Genomic DNA, 16,905 nt, shown 5'->3' with positions numbered 1-16,905 from the left:
TTAACGTTCTGTCGGAATTATTTTGGGGCTTACTTGCGCTTGTGTACGTGGCTGGAAAGTACAAAAATAAATCTACAATTTCAGTGAAACAAATATTTGATCATTTGATCGAGTTCGTAAATTTATTTCCGAGTTCTTTTGTCCGTGACGGTTCTAATTGATTTTGAGTAATTGAAAAAGACTCGCGGATGAGGTGAACCGTTTTCCCATAACTCCATGCGGTCCAGTTGAGCCGCTTTTGAACCACTTGGACGAGTTTTCCAGCAGCGTGCATCAGACGAGTTCAGAAAAAGAGATGCTACAAGTTAGTGATTCTGATATTTCTATTTAAAGATACATGACGAGTGTCTTAATGTTTATACATTTTCAACGTCACAAGTTACTAATAATTGGCAAGAAACGGCGCCATTTTGGTCCCGGTTATTGGTTTGTGTTGTGCGCATGCGCGTGTGTGTGTGTTTGACAGACGGGAAAACATTTAAACCTCCAAATCATTTATGACAAACAAGAGACGCACGTTAAACTTCTGACATTTTCTTGACCATGAAATGACATTTTTGAAACGGTTGAACGGAACTAGTCAAGTTACAAACCGGAGAAATTAAATAAACATGATTATTGACGTCGTTAAATTGGCAGTGATTTTTCTTAAACAATATTTCAAACAATGTTTGTAACATCGGTTAGTGCATAAATTAAAAGCAAATACTGCATTTGAAAACAAATATTTTCCATCATATAAAATCATCTGAATAAATCCGAGCCACTTTTTATTTGGGAGCTCTACTGCTCCCCAGTGGTAGAAAACAGGCACATGTACTGAGGCACCAGAAGTGAAAAAAAAAAACATGTTTGAGGATCAAACACGGACGGTTTTTGTTTTTGCAGAACACAGCGTGGTCATGGAGGTCTCAGTCAGGTTCTGGAGTTAGAGGAAAGCCTTAAACAAAGTCAGGCTTTTCTGGAAATGTGCATCCTGCTCGTCTGATGATGACGTTGGCGGAGTAGTGAGCCGCCTTCACACACTGATCCAGAGGTTTTTCCTGGACCAGCTCGGAAAGAAAACCTGGATGGTGAAGGAAAATTAAAGCTTCGTTAGTTTCCGACTCAAAGATGTACAATAGATAAAGTTATAGGTTCAGATCTCACCTCCTACGAAGGCGTCGCCGGCGCCATTTGTGTCCACGATGTCTTTCGGGTCAATCTTCAGCACAGGGAAGGTCTCAATCTTATCACCTGAACAAACACACAATATGAATATGACATAAATAGCAATTCAATTGTGTCTGATAATGTCAGAAAGTGCAAGTCTCTGTAGTTCCATTGGCCAGATACAGTTTGTCTTTTAATAAAAACAAGAGAAAAGCTTGTTGTGTCCATTCCTTCTTCTAGTCTTCCAATTTTAATTAAAAAAAACAATATTATTGTAAGTATAATTGAAAATCATGTATGATAAAGTAACATTAAAACACCATCTTTTAAATATTTCAGAATCTTAATGTATTGCATTTAGAGCACTAAAAACAAAATCATTAAAAAAAAAAACTGCGGAAGTAAATCATCAGAAAAATTAAATGGTTGAAATTAACATTTGAAATGTTGAAACATACATTTTTTTTTTATTATTATTATACAATTATGTCAAATTAATACAACTTTTTTTTATTTATTACAAGAAATTATGATCAGAAGTAAATCAGAGCAATAAGTTACAGTAAGATAAGGTTGGAAAACTCACCAGAATTCAAGACAGTTTCATCCTTTCCCTGCGTCAGCACAACAATCCTCTGTCTCTTCTTGTTGACTTTAGGCAAAGCTTGTGCTTTTTTGGCAATTTCTTTGATGTCTTCAGTCTACAACAAAAAATAATGAATTATAAAGATGAGCGACTGAGGAAAGGAATCAAGAAATGCGCGTTAGCGATACTCACATCAAAGTCCTGTGTTTTGGCAAAAGTCTCAGCTTCCTGGAGGGGAATTAGTTTAAAAGTTTAGCCAGTGACAACTAGGATGTTGAAAAGTGTCAGAAAGAAAAAAACTCACCGTCTCGTTGCCGAAAAGAACGTCGACGTACGGCATGACCTGCATGAGGTTGTCCTTGAAGAACTGGCTGATGAAAGGCGCCGACAGGTTCAGGCAGAAAACCTTGTTGTTGTCTGATGCGTGTTTGGCTACTTTCAGTATAGACTCCACAGAGACGGTCAAGAAGAATCCCTGGACAATACAAGTTTGGTTCAGTGGATGAGGCCAGATAATAGAGAGGCATGTCAGTGACATCACAATATTGAGTGGTTAAACATTTCTAATGTTGAAAGTATGACATTTTTTATTGAATTGTTTTTCAAGCATGTAGTTTGTTTTTATTTAATAATTTAATTGAGCTATTTGTATACTGAAATGTCAAAACCTTTTCTTTTTAATAATTAATTTAAAAAAGATTTTGAGTGAGTGTGATATTTTAACCCAATCATTTAAAAACAGATTTTTAAATTCATTGTTTTAATTTGTAGCCTTTTCAGTTAAATAGAAAAGTTGTTTTGTTTATTTTATTGAATCATTTAATTAAATGTTTAATATTTAAAGTTATAATAATTACAAAAAAGAAGACTTCCATATAAATGTATAAGAGTGTCACCAGACAAAACCAAAAAAGTACAGATACCTGATCAAATCTGAAAAACTAGAATGAATAACTACTCACAGCTATGTAGTAAACTTTGGCCTTCTCCACCAGAGCCCAGTTCTCCTCCAGATCCAGATGTTTATCCTTCTTATAACAGTTGGCAGCAGCCAGGTTAGCCACTAGCGACCTGAGACGACAACATTAGCTTGATGTTGCTAGCAATGCTAACATTTAGCTTCTCACCTGTTGTCTCCAGTAATACAAGCTGCACAGGTGCCGGTGGGCTCCTCGTCCTGCTCGTAGTAGTGGGCGTCGATGTGGGCCTCTACCGCCTTCTTCTTCAGGATCTCCCCGAACTTGTCTTTCCCGATGCAGCCGAAGAAGGTGCCTACGTTGTGAGGCTCCTGGATCATCCACTGCAGACAAAGACTGGGCTTGAGCTTCAGCGGCGACTCATGAAGACATTAGGATCACCCAACTGACCTGAGCAACCTTGATGGAGTTCTGCGTTGCTCCTCCAGCGTGATACTCCACCTTGAACTTCTTGATGAGCTCCTCGAACCTGCAGCACAAGAGCAATTCCATGAGTTACAATGAAAGAAAAGATTGATTCACTGAATTAGGTGGGGTTGTTTCTTTAATTCACGTTACTTTATCGATATTCAACAGCTCTGTGTCCATTTAAAATATTTTGTATATCAATATATAAGTAAGTAAGTAATTTTTATTTGTATAGCGCTTTTCCAGACCAGGGTCACAAAGCGCTTAAACAATCAAAACAATATTCAATAAAGTATATATTTTAAAGATCAAGATAAAACTGATAACACCACAGGAGTTCCAGAAAATCAAGGAAAAGCCTGAACGAATAGAAACGTCTTAAGATGTTTCTTAAAGGAGTCAGTAGACTCCATCAAGCGCAAAGATATATATATATATACAGTATATCAAATTGTTGCCCCTGTATTGTGATCGTATCAACACATTTTTGAAAATACACACCACTATATCTAGCAATGCAACATTCTCAGTCCCTGAACATCTCAAAAATACCTCCAGCCGAGCCTCAACATGCCTGGAGAAGTACAATCACGTACAACGAGATCATTTACTTCATTTTCATCTTCTGCTCCAAGTTGTTTATTCAACAAAGCTTCTAACCCTCACCTGCACCTGGTGCCGATTACCGACCCAAGATGTAACTCCAATAAATAAATGGACTTGCACAGCAGGTCTGCAGCCTGAGCTCATTACTTTCACGACTAAAGCTCAGATCATTGCAGATACTGTGACGATACCAGACCAGTAGAAGCAGAAATACAGACAAGCAGGATCGTCACAGTGAGTACAGGATCCAGGTTGTTCATAACCAAGATAGTAAAGCACTTGACGATGAAAATCACAACAGATCTTTGATAACTTAAGTATTTTTTAATAATTGTACGTTTAAAATAAAACGTTTTAATAAAAAAAAATTCCATGTTCTTTGTTTTTTGTTTTTTTCATGCGTAAACCTAGAAAACCAGCAGTGTGCGTCCTTCACAGTGTAAATAGAGAAAGAATGGTTCCCGGATCGGGTTGTTTCCAGCCCAAACAAAACATTAAACCTACCAAACAGAATAAAAACATTTCATAACATGACCTCCATCTTGCAAAAAAGAGTGAACAACGAGACAAAACAAGGCCTTTGTCAATAACGTTTTTCAAGGCCCTGCATTTTTAAAAGAAGCCCATTTACTGGTGGAAACCTAAACAACATGGCGTTGAGACACAACTATATAACCTGCCAACGTTCAAACATTCCAGTGAGAGAACATTTTACAAAACGGTGTCATGTGCCAAAAGATCTCGTGGGGATATATTAGTGTCTAGAAGGGTCCAGATGACTTGAAAAGTCCATATCTGAATTCATAATTAAGCCTTTTTATTTTCATTCATCTTTGTCTTGAGGATTTTAAATGAACAACTCATGTGGAGTTTGGCATCCAGGATGCAGAGATTAACTTTATTTATCTATGATATTAGCTAATTGACATTAAAGCTAATTCAACAGACAATTATTGAACGTTTTTAAATAAATAACTTAAGTTTACATTCAGGAAGCTAGGAGGACATTGGCATCCGCTAGCTTGATCAGAAAAACAAACTGAGCTTGTTTGACGGACCAACTGAAATATAAATTAATGAACATTATTGTTGACAATGTTAAGTTGTTTATTTTAAAACCTTAACCAAACTTCCCAAGTTGATTTTGACATCCAGGACTTGAGGATTTTTATTGTCTTGGTGACATTAGCATCTGCTCAATTGATCCCTAAAACAAACAAAAACTAATTAGACTGACAATTATTAACTTCTAAGGGAATCAACGTTGTGAGCGACATCTGAGCACATGACTACGACTAAAAACTGCATTTCTTATCAGCTGGTGGTGAAATGTTTGCTCTCCTGCGCCGTTCTCAGGGAGTCAAAGAGTCCTGCGCTAGGATTGGTTGAGGCTGGACACAGAGCTGTCTGAGCAAGAGCGGAGGTCACTTTTGTGATGATAGATCTGGCCTGTCCCTGTTTTGACTGGATCACTCTGGGCAATTGAATCATGACAGAAGAGGGGGGCCTGACGGAAGAGGCTAACTGTATCAATGACGGCTTCAGCAGCACTCACAGAGCTTTGTGTTGGTCCTCTGCCAGGATCTGGTCGTTTGGCTTCAGGCTGTACCTGCAAACATGGAGGAGTCTGGTCAGTGTTGCATTCAAACATTGAATGTAGAAAAGAGTCTCATCCAGGATTTACAGCAGAGAAACTAAATCTCAGATCTTACTGGAGTTTGTACACCTTTTTAGGAACAATAGAATAATGTTGATTTAAAGAACCTGAAGACAGATGGATGACCCCATGAGTTCATATCGATCTCATTCTAAATTGTTCACATGATTCAAAATTAAATTTATTAAAAACTTAATAGTTCCACCATTTATAAAATACATAAAATAAAGAAGATAAATAATTAAAAAAAAATGTATATATAAAATCCAGAATAAATTGTTAATATAAATTTCATATATACATTTAATATTGAATATTCTTATGCAAATGTGTAAAACATTATCTTCAATATACATTGATATAATATATAAACTGAAAGAATAGATAAAAGTTAAATATATACACAAATATATTTTAAATTGTGGAATTATGACTTGATATTTTCACTACTAATGCAATACAAAAAAGAAATAATGAAATACAGTATATACACACACAAATTCTCGTATTTAAGATTGTGGGATTATTTTTAGTTAAAAAAAATATGATGCTTTTAATAAAATTCCATTTGCCCATTTATAGAATACCAAATAGATGTATAATATATATAGTGTATAAAAGGATGTTTCTTAAAGTACATTTCATATTTTAAATTGTACAATCATTTATGCAGCTTTAATTATATTAAAACATTCACCCTTTTATTATCTATATAAATAAAAGTTTTATAAAAAACTGTGCGTGTGTATGTATACACACATATATATATATATATACATGTATAATAGTTTCTCTTAAATCTCATATTTAAAATGTATAATATTACGTTTCTTTAAATTTAAATCTGATTTTACCATAACCATTAAAAGTAATAATGTGACAAAGTTATATATTCAACAATAATATACAGTATATTGTAATATAATAAAGGCAGTTAAAAAAGTTGAAGTGGATGTTCATAGAATAATTTGCTCAAGAGCGACTTGAAGAAGCGTTTAACTGGCGAGTAATTGAACAAGACCTGGGTTTAGCTCTAATCCTGGAATTTCTACGAGGAGTTTGGACTGTGACCAGGAGCTGACGAATGCCCTTTGCCCTGGTCACTGCGCCGCGATATGACTCGGGCCGACTCTGGTGAACCTCCAGTGCCCAGATAAACAGCAACTCCAAACCAGCCTCAGAGTGCAGGAAGAAAAGGCTCCTCAGTGTTCATCGTATGATTTAGGTCAGGGGTCTCAAACCTGTGCGGGCCAACTGAGGCCCGTGTAACAATACTGCAGCCATTCATTAATGGTCCAAGTTCTTAGGAGTTCAGACAGAACAACAAAATATCAACAAAATATCAATAAAAAGCTGTTCAGACCAAACTAATGAAAAACCCTCCAGCCTGCGACCTCTGGTGACCCCCGAGCCATGAGTTTTACACGTTGCATGAGAGGATTTCAGTTATAACCAAGTTTGTGCAAATATTTGATCACTAAAGATTTGCAAAGTTGCCTGCAGGGAGGTGTTGACACATTTTAAGCAGCACGATGAGCGACATACTTGTCCAGGAAGTCTTTGTCCACCACAGCCGAGATGTCCAGGAGAGGATTTCCCATCCCGAACAGAGAGTTGGAGCTGCAGGACAGAAACAAAATCTTTAAGCATCTTTAGGTCTCAAAATTAACTCGTCAACAGAACGTTCGAAACATATGCAAAGTTCTCTTTGCTTATTACAATGAGTGCTGCGGGATTAGAAATGGGTTTAGTTGAATCAGGCTGTAAGGAGTTATGTGAGGAAGATCCTGCCTGGAGTCACTGCTGTGAATATTCAAAAGATGCAGGATTATGAAAGTATATCAGAGTCATCTGAATATTGAATGCTTTAATTTTACATTTTATATTTCTTTTTATTGAAACCAAGTGTTTTTTAAGCATTGAATTTCTTTGTGATTACTTAATTCATCAATTTCTTTAAATGAATATTTAAATAAATTTGTTTTCAAATTAATAATTAAATATATAGAACATTTTTATTTTTAAAACATTTTGAAATTTAATATAAAAATGATGGCACCATTATTAAATTAAAAATGTTTAAATTCATAGCCTTTTAAGTTAAATATAAAAGTGTTGGTATAATAGTGTCACCAGACAATACCAACAAAACTACATGATCGAACTTCTAGGCAATCATTCGACACGCAGATGATCATGTGACAGAGAAGCACTGGTGCGTCAATTTATTATACCAACATAGTTATACTGAAAAGGCTATACATTACAAAATAGTGAATTTAGAAAGTATTTTTAAATGATTGGAATTAGAATATCAAACTGTGATTAAAAAAATCCATTCATTATGAAAAAATAAGTTTAAGTTACGGCACCAATATACTAACATTTTTATATTGAATTTAAAAGGCGACCAATAAAAAAAAAAGATTGGATTAAGATGGGTTTGATTGATTTTTATAATTATTTGAATAGATCATATAGGATCAATAAAGATTTATCTATCCTTTCATCCATCTATTAAACAAATTATATATTACAATATCACTATGTGAAAAAAAATATATAAATTGGTTTGTTTAAATTCAATTACTAAACAAGAAAAAAAAAAATTCTACCAGTCAATATACAAATGATTCAATCACATGTTTCCCAAAGAGTTATTACATACATAGTGTTAAAGTCATTCAATATTCCGACACTCCTGTAATGTTGGTTAAATGTTTACTCCAACAACATGTTAATCTAAAGATTCACAACCGAACAGCCAGAGGAGGATGTCCTTGTTTGTGTTCCCGTTTTAAATCTGTTTGCACAATTCATTAGTGTTTTTTTTCTCCCCTAAACATCCAGGAACCAGTCATGTGCCGAGAACACATCAGGACAGGAGCTGCCTTTGTTTCTGAAGCTCCTGCAGCCTCACACAACACACACTAATAATAAATGAAAATGTATTTCTTAACACGACAGAAACCAAGCGTTAAAATGTTTTTTTAGTCACAGAGCAGAGCACATGTCTGGAGCCTCAACCGTTCAAAGCATCCATCAAACATGAAGAAGGCTCTCCCTGCCAGCACGGAGTCAGACATGGATCCCCGTCAGTCATGCAGTCAGTTCACTGATGCCATCCCTGCCGCCGCTCATGGCACTAGAAGACTCACCTCGCAGTAGACATCTTGTTCCTCTTCCTCAGTGACAGCTGGATCCCTTCAGACCTGTTGAGCAACCCACCACTCGCTCAGAATGAGCAAGACATCGGGAAACTTCACAATTTCAGCTCAGTGGGGATCGATTTCCCCCTGCAACCCAGCGGCTCCTCCTCCTCCTGCTCCTCCTCACAGGCTGCCTGCAGCACGTCTGGAGGAGGGCGGGTCAGGAGGAGGTGGGAGCTGCGTGCTGATTGGCTCTCGCTGCCAGATTATATCTTCCAGTAGACCCTGGCTGTTGAGCAGGTTTGTTGACATGCAAACATGCAGGTGATGGCCAATATGGTTAAGATAGTACCATATAGTGATACAATAATTAAAGTATTCTTTAAGATAAACAAAAATGAAATAAAATACAGAAGTGGAAAAGCAAAGTTAAAGATTGGAATCTCATTGTAAATGTGAAATTCATTCAATCATCTGATGGAACTGATACTAGTTACATGAGTGATAGAAACCCATTTTGTCTCAGTCAAACATGATGAGAGTCAAGTCTAACAAACAGGTTAAACAAGTTATGTTTGGCGCACCAGCAAATTTCTCAATGATAATCCTTAGAGCGAACAAACCATATTATTTTACAACCATTTTAGTGTAAGATGAATTATTAAATAATAGTTTAAAAGCCAAAAGACTTCAGGAGAAACATCTTTAAATCACTCGTTTCTTAAAATTCACCTTAACATTTTCACTTTTTGCATATTTAGCTTTTTGTATTTTTATGGGTGTTATGTATATACAGATATATTTCTATATTTGAATAAAGCCAACTAACAACAAGATTAAATTAAATCATTAACATAATCCAATATAGTAACAACATTATAAAACAGCTGTTGTAGACCAGATGTCTCAGATCATGAATGAATGGATGAGTTCAGGAGAAACTGACTTTCAGGTGTTAAGTAGTCAAACAGAGAAACAGTACTGACTGGCAGTTAAAGATTAAAGAGAATAGATCACAGATATGTAGGCCTGAGGAATCACACCAGTAAGGTATTAGAAACAATGACAATCTTATCTTCGTTTTTAAGTAGAACCAGGTGGTCAAATGTCGGAAATAGTGTGGAAAATAAAGTGGCAATAAAAGTTTCAGATTCTAATTCTGAATTTGTGAATTCTGGAAAAGTGAGAAAGTACAGTGGCTCAGAAGTGCAAAAGTTATTTAAACTCTAATTTAGTTGAAAGTTTGTAAATTCGTTTTTAAAGTCTAAAAGTCTATTTACAAAACTGTACATTTTGTTTGTAAATTTGTTTCACTAAATTTTAACTGTTTCAGAGTTTGTAAATTTTCTTTAGAGTTTGAAACTTGATTTAGAAGATAGTAATTTGGTTTCAAAAATCTCAAAACACATTTACAATCTATGAAAGAAATGATTAAAAAGGATTAACAGTTGGTAAACGTGTTTCACGGTTTGTAAATGTGTCTCATAATTTCTTAAATTTGCTTCACAGCTTGTACCTTTGTTTCATAGTTTGTTAATTTGTATTTAACAGTTTAAAGATGCGCTTCATATTTTGAAATTGTGTTTCATAATTTCTTACTTACTTTGTAAATGTGTTTTGCACTTCTGGGCCACCGTATGTAAAAAAAGAGAAGAAAGAGTGGAAAAACTCCTCTTGATCAAAAAATGATCCGTTGTTACATAGTTTTTGGATTCAGACATGGTTGATCATTAAGCTACTTCTTTTGCAGAAAAGATCTCCACTTTATTCTACTATATATTTCCTTTAAATACTTTTTTTTCATTCCTCAGTCAACTGTTACAAAATGTTACGAAAAACGATCTACAATGGCCATATATGGGTGTTTGGGGCGTGGCCTATAACGTGCGCGAGAGTGCACGCTACAAACCCGCGCCAACTATTGTCAATGGTGTATGTGACCACATGTTGGAATATTTATCACACTTTCAGACTTTCTGTCATATTTGTAAAACTTCTTTTCACTTTCCATGAAGCCCTTGTTGTGCTTCTTTGGCGCCACAGTGTTAGCAAGTGTTAGCTTTAGATCTTTATCACAACAGAGGACTTTGCGCCGCAATAAACCAAGACTTTGAGGTGAAAAAAAACACAAACAATAAATCAAGAGATGAGATTCAAGCAAACATTCGTACTCGAGGTGAAACCTTTAAGAACATTTATATACATGTGTTTGTTTGCAAGGACACGGTTGTTACTCGTTAGCTTCTATAAACAACGCGGGTCACCTTAGCTGGAGTGGAGAGGTTTTAGTGGTGGACGTCGACTTGTCCTCCTCAGAAAGTTTAACTTTCTTGGCTTGAGGTTCTTCTGAGGCCATGGTGGAGATGAAGATGAAGGAGCAACAACACGCTGGATCACCTTCTGCCGGTAATGTGGACGAACAGAGGGAAGAAGGGCGGAAACCCCGGGAGAGGACTCACAGGCGGCCACATGACAATAAAATGATCCGCAAACGTGAGAAAGAAAAAATAAATCCTTCTTGGTGAAATTCAAATGCATTGTGGTTTGGTCTCATTTAAAAAATGTCTTATCTAATCCGTATTTTTGTTTACAAAGGGGGGGAATTCGTTCATTTAAAAAACTGTATCATTCCCCTTTTTTCAATGAATACAACTTGATCGGATCTTGATCTTGATCTGATTTAAGGTCTTTCAGTATTAGTTTGACCATATTGGACAAAAAATACATTTATTTTATATTCAAACAACTTAAGAACAGCAATGTGTCGTTGCATGGTAATATTTGCCCCAAAATATCGAACATTCAGTTAATTTACACGTGCAAGTGCATAGACGATGAACATGTTATTAAACGACTGTTCCACTAGAATTACACGTGTTTAAGATATTAATAAAAACTTGTTTTATCTAATGTATTTAAAAAACACGCGGAAGAAGAAACCTGAGAGACAAAACTCGGGGATAAAACACAACCCAAATTTCAGGTAGGTGCCCGTGGATATCGCCTGAACGAAATTCAGTTCAGAAAGTTACTCTGGAATCACCGCCGCAGCTGTATTTAGTCGAGGCGTCATTGATATCATCGTAAATATACTGAAAGTGTATTTCTGAAAGGTTTTAGTCAACATCCGGCCTTGTATGGTTCTGCATCAGTGAAATTGTGTTTACGTGGGAGCTCAGCTGTTCTTCTGCCATATTGACGTCCAGAAACATCTGCTCAGGTAAAACTTTCTCATCCATCTCAAACAATGACAACAAGTTTTACTTTAAAATGATGTGTATTTCTTAAATTTCAATATAATGACACGTTAAAGTTTTACAAGATGACGTCACAGCAGTGATACTTATTTGCCTAATAGATGTTTACTTTGTGTAGTACATTTTAAAAACAAATACTCACCATTTATGTTTGATACTTCTTGACTAATAACAATGTTATTGTTTCAGAGATGATCCACAGTCTGTTTTTAATCAACAACCTGGGAGACATCTTCCTGGAGAAACACTGGAAGAGTGTCATCAACCGCAGGGTCTGTGACTATTTCTTCGAGGCCAAGGAGAAGTCTGAGGATCCAGAGGATGTTCCTCCAGTCCTGCAGACCCCTCACCACTACCTCATCAACATATACAGGGGAAAGATCTACTTCCTGTCTGTCGCCCAGACTGAAGTCTCTCCACTGTTCGTCATCGAGTTCCTGCACCGAGTAGCCGACACGTTCCAGGTGACCTTTTCTGCGTCAGGAGTTCAGGTCATTCACAGACGACCAGTGAATCACAATCTCACACTAATGGGGAATTTAGCGCCACCTGTAGAACTCTGTGCGGAGTCCTGTCTCAAATATACAAGGACACCAAATAGTTTAATCATATTTTGACCTACAAAAGTAGTAAAAAAAGTTCCTAAATGCTAATTTATTAATTTAATTGAGGAAAGAATGTCAAATATTTCAGCTTCACGTGGTAATATTTGAAGAACACCAGACCCTTGTTTGTCCTGATGCTGAGTGAGCGTCTGCTGATTTGATTTAGAAAGACGTGAGTCATCGTTCATTTAAGCATGTGAGTGAAATCAGAATATTGAATGAATTTAACATTTCATATATTGAAACTTTTAATTTAGTAAACCAAAAAAAAGTATTCATTTTTTAAAATTCAATTAATAATAAAAATCCCTATCAATATAGAAATGATGTAATTCAATAAAATCTTCCAATGTATAAAAATGTTTATAGTTTTATACAGTATACATTTGAAAAGTTAATTCTTCTGATTTCACTGATGTTGTATCATTTTCTGTCAGGATTATTTCGGAGAGGCTTCTGAGAACATCATCAACGACAATCTGGTGACGGTGTACGAGCTGCTGGAGGAGATGCTGGACAATGGATTTCCTCTGGCGACAGAATCCAGCATCCTTAAAGAGATGATCAAACCTCCGACTATTCTCCGATCAGTCGTCAATACACTGATAGGTCAACAAACTGTAGCTGAGTCAGCACTTTTCCTGTTATCTTAACAGCATTTGTTTAACAGGAAGTAGCAACGTGGGAGACGTGGGGTTGGCCTCAGGTCAGCTGTCGAACGTGCCCTGGAGGAGGACGGGTGTCAAATACACCAACAATGAGGCATATTTTGATGTCATCGAAGAGATTGACGCTATCTTGGACAAGTCAGGTTTGTTATCACATCATCATGTTATCATTATTTCATCATGACATCATCATGATATCATTATGACATCATCATGAAATCATTATGACATCAGACATCATCATGACATCATTATGACATCAGACATCATCATGATATCATTATGACATCATCATGAAATCATTATGACATCAGACATCATCATGACATCATTATGACATCAGACATCATCATGATATCATAATGACATCATCATGACATCAGACATAATCATGACATCATTATGACATCAGACATCATCATGTTATCAGAGCTGCTTCTGTGTGCTCAAGTCGCATGTTTGCTGACGTAACATGACTCTCTTCAGGTTCAACAGTCTTTGCAGACATCCAGGGTGTCATCGAAGCATGTGTGAGACTCTCAGGGATGCCTGACCTAACCCTGTCATTTATGGTGAGTCTGGTCTTCTTGTATGTGTGTGTCTGTGTCTGTGTTTGCGCACTCGTGTCTCTGATTTTGCGTCTGTTTCTTGTGTGTGTGTGTGTTAATAACTCAGTGTGCAATATTTTGTTTTCCTGCAGAATCCTCGACTTTTGGACGACGTGAGTTTTCATCCGTGTGTTCGGTTCAAGCGTTGGGAGTCGGAACAGGTTCTTTCCTTTATTCCTCCGGACGGGAACTTCACTCTCATGACGTATCACGTCAACTCACAGAAGTAAGAGGAAGCTGACGCCATCTAGTGGCGTGAGCTATCATTGCAGGCTGCAATAAAATGATCATGCGCTTCCTGATAACCATCTGGATCTCCAAATGCTTTGAAGGATTTATTATGTTTCTGCCACCTACATACCCCTGAGCTTGTAAATGATAATTTAAATGCTTAAGAAGTTGTCAAAGTGTTTGCATCATAAAAACAAAGAAAAATAGTGGGTGTTAATAACATTGCTGGCTAAGTTTAATGAAGGAATTAGAGAAACATGTTGTACATCATAAGATAATTCTTCGTTTGAAAAAGAAAAAACACAGTTGTATAAAACAATGTTTTAATTAATATATCATGTTTCCACCTTTTCAGTCTTGTGGCCCTTCCTGTCTACGTGAAGCAGAACATCAGCTTCTTCGACTCGGGGAACTGTGGGCGTCTGGACATCACCATCGGACCGAAGCAGAACATGGGGAAAACCATCGAGGGGTTGATGGTCACGATCCACATGCCCAAGTCCGTCCTCAGCACCAGCCTCACGTCCACACAAGGGAACTACTCGTATGACCTGGCCTCTAAGGTACTGCCGGAACTGTTGCAGTGCATCATGGGGGTTATGGTGGTTGAATTCCAGATGTTCCACATGTTTGTGTGTTCCCCGATGGAAGCATTTTAATGGAAGTAAATCAGTGTCATCCTAATTTTTAAATAGTTAAATTTAACCTTTCCAAATGTTGAAATTAATTTTTTAATTGAAATGTTGTTCTTTAAGCATTGAATATTTTTTGGAATAATTAAATTGTAAAAAATATATTTCCTTTTAAGAATTTATCAAGAAATCAATAAATTATAATATTAAAAAATACATTTTTAAACATATTTTAATTCCAATTATTAAAAAATACATTTCCCTAAATTACTTTTTTATTTTATTTCACAGTCTTTAAAATTCAGTATAGAATGTTGATATAATAGTGCCACCAGGTAATAACAAAAGATTATCCAATCACATCAGATGATCCTCACCTGAGCGTAACATGATTGGCTGAAAGTTCGATCAAGTAGCTTGGTACTCTTTTGGTATTGTCTGGTGACACTATTATACCTACATTTTGTATTTAAAAGACTATGAATTAGAAATGGTTGTTTTAAGAATTGTTTTTCTTGAATAATTCTACTAATAATGTCAAACTATACAGTATGTGAAAAAAATGTACTTCATTTAGAAAATTTAAAAATGATTTAATTAAATAATTCAATTAAAACAAATTCCACTTTTTGATGTATAGAAATTATTAAATTAAATGGTTCGGAAAAAAAAAAGAAAAGGAAAATCCAACCACTCAATATTCCAATGGCACTAATATACATACTAAACTACATTTGGGGTGACAGGTTCTGGTCTGGGATGTCGGGAAACTAAATCCACAGAAGCTTCCGAACCTGCGAGGGACTCTGAGTCTGCAGGCTGGAAGTCCTAAACCTGAAGAGAACCCGTCGCTTAACATCAACCTGAAAATCCAGCAGCTGGCAATCTCAGGTAAGAACGTATGGAAGTATCGTGTCATCAAATACTGAATTAACTTAACATTGTTGAAACTTTGATTATTTTTTTTTTTAAATAGAATATTTTCCAAATGAATGTATTTTTCTTTCTTTCTCTGCAGGTGTGAAGGTCAATCGCCTCGACATGTTCGGGGAAAAGTACAAACCCTTCAAGGGGGTCAAATATGTCACTAAAGCGGGAAAGTTTCAAGTGCGGACCTGAACTCAGACGAATGTTTCCACGTAGAGCAACAAGATCAACGGATGTGCATTATAAGTATTTATGAAGGGAACATCTTAGTGACCAGTAAATAAGATTTATTAGCACATTTAAAGTATTTTCTATACCGTCTCCCTTATGAGGAGCCTCTTGCCAAATAGTGAGCCCACAAGAACAACATGATCATTCTCTCCCTTCCTGTTACTCTGATATGACATTTTACCATATATATTTTGGAAAGTTAAGCTTTGGCAGTTCCAACATGACATTTTCATTTTAAAAAGGAGAGAAAAATATAGACTTGCTCCTCATTTAACCTCATGGAGATGAACTTACACAGTGTCCTGTTGATGTGGACGTTGGCAGCCATTTTTATACTTAAATATGTGAATGTTTTAAACAAAAAATCAAATATTGTACTATTTTGTTCCTTTGATAATTTTGCACATTTGACACTACAAACAATATTTGTGGTTCTGCAGAACAATCATTAAAATTAACAGGTGATGATGTGTTTGGGTCTTCTTTAACAAGTTGAATGTGATTTACAAGTTGAGTGACAAGTTTATTTATTAGTCAATAAAAAGTATCTTAAATCAATAAAGCTGTTGCTTCAATGAAAAAAAAAAGTCATAATAAAAGTTTGTTCAATGAAAAAAATAGTGCTTTAACCCTGTATGTATTTCTGCAGATAACACAAGGCTGAATAAAAATAAAATTTCTTCAAATTCAAAAAAATTTTTAATTGGTTTTTGCAACTTTTTTCTTAACATTTTTTTTAAATCGTTTTTTTATTTCAGTGAAGAAAGTTCTTTTGAACACTTTTATTGAAGGGAAAAATTTTATTTGAAGTTTTCTACTGTATATGAAGCGTTGAAACGTTTTTAACCCCTAAAAGTCACTACAATTAAAAAAAAATAAAGCAATTTCAAAAACTATTTTTACTTAAATAAAAAATGAATTCAAAATGACCCTCTCTTCACTTCAATAAAAACGATTAGCACTATAATTTTAACAGTTTAATTTATCATTTGTATGATAAAATTTTCTTTTTGATTGGGTTTTATTTTTTGATTCAAACATCTTTCAATCATCTTTTTTAATTTACATATTTTAATGAATAAAACATCTTCCTTCATTTATTTATCAAATTAAGATAAAACCAGATATTAAAAATGTATTAAATAATACTTGATAATTCTGTATTTTTATAAGAATTTTCAACTGTTAATTTACCAGTGTGTAATAAAGAG

General features: G+C 35.5%; 2 protein-coding genes across 3 annotated transcripts; one reads left to right on the top strand and one right to left on the bottom strand.

Moving 5' to 3' along the window:
- Positions 1-477: 477 nt before the first annotated feature.
- Positions 478-10,939, bottom strand: LOC148069762 (adenosine kinase-like). Of its 2 annotated transcripts, none has more exons than XM_087802844.1 (11): positions 10,800-10,939; positions 6,932-7,006; positions 5,285-5,338; positions 3,106-3,184; positions 2,866-3,038; positions 2,701-2,809; positions 2,043-2,213; positions 1,931-1,966; positions 1,739-1,853; positions 1,150-1,236; positions 478-1,066 (listed from the first exon to the last, which is right to left on the bottom strand). In XM_087802844.1, the coding sequence occupies exons 1-11, from the start codon at positions 10,889-10,891 to the stop codon at positions 942-944; spliced, it is 1,116 nt and encodes a 371-aa protein (XP_087658970.1). In that variant the 5' UTR covers positions 10,892-10,939; the 3' UTR covers positions 478-941. The 2 variants fall into 2 exon arrangements, with proteins under 2 accessions (XP_087658970.1, XP_087658971.1); XM_087802845.1 differs by lacking the exon at positions 10,800-10,939 and adding an exon at positions 8,545-8,698.
- Positions 10,940-11,550: 611 nt separating this feature from the next.
- LOC148069761 (AP-3 complex subunit mu-1-like) lies at positions 11,551-16,159 on the top strand. The gene is made up of 9 exons (XM_087802259.1): positions 11,551-11,755; positions 11,982-12,256; positions 12,835-13,006; positions 13,068-13,208; positions 13,552-13,637; positions 13,766-13,899; positions 14,260-14,467; positions 15,283-15,427; positions 15,555-16,159. Exons 2-9 carry the CDS (start codon positions 11,984-11,986, stop codon positions 15,653-15,655), a joined length of 1,260 nt encoding a protein of 419 aa, XP_087658385.1. The 5' UTR covers positions 11,551-11,755; positions 11,982-11,983; the 3' UTR covers positions 15,656-16,159.
- Positions 16,160-16,905: the final 746 nt, after the last annotated feature.

This window comes from Callionymus lyra, chromosome 11 (assembly GCF_982586985.1).
Source record: "Callionymus lyra chromosome 11, fCalLyr1.hap1.1, whole genome shotgun sequence".
NCBI lineage: Eukaryota > Metazoa > Chordata > Actinopteri > Syngnathiformes > Callionymidae > Callionymus > Callionymus lyra.
Note: the sequence above shows the minus strand (reverse complement) of the source record. Positions and strands in the feature narration are given on the sequence as shown.

Bases quoted from the DNA above. Each gene is read 5' to 3' on its own strand.
- LOC148069761 (XM_087802259.1), top strand. From the start codon at position 11,984: ATGATCCACAGTCTGTTTTTAATCAACAACCTGGGAGACATCTTCCTG. The intron at 13,209-13,551 runs GTTTGTTATCAC...GACTCTCTTCAG, and splicing joins CGCTATCTTGGACAAGTCAG to GTTCAACAGTCTTTGCAGAC. The intron at 15,428-15,554 runs GTAAGAACGTAT...CTTTCTCTGCAG, and splicing joins CCAGCAGCTGGCAATCTCAG to GTGTGAAGGTCAATCGCCTC.
- LOC148069762 (XM_087802844.1), bottom strand. From the start codon at position 10,891: ATGGCCTCAGAAGAACCTCAAGCCAAGAAAGTTAAACTTTCTGAGGAG. The intron at 2,810-2,865 runs GTGAGAAGCTAA...TTGTCGTCTCAG, and splicing joins TGTATTACTGGAGACAACAG to GTCGCTAGTGGCTAACCTGG. The intron at 2,214-2,700 runs GTGAGTAGTTAT...TGTATTGTCCAG, and splicing joins CCAAAGTTTACTACATAGCT to GGATTCTTCTTGACCGTCTC.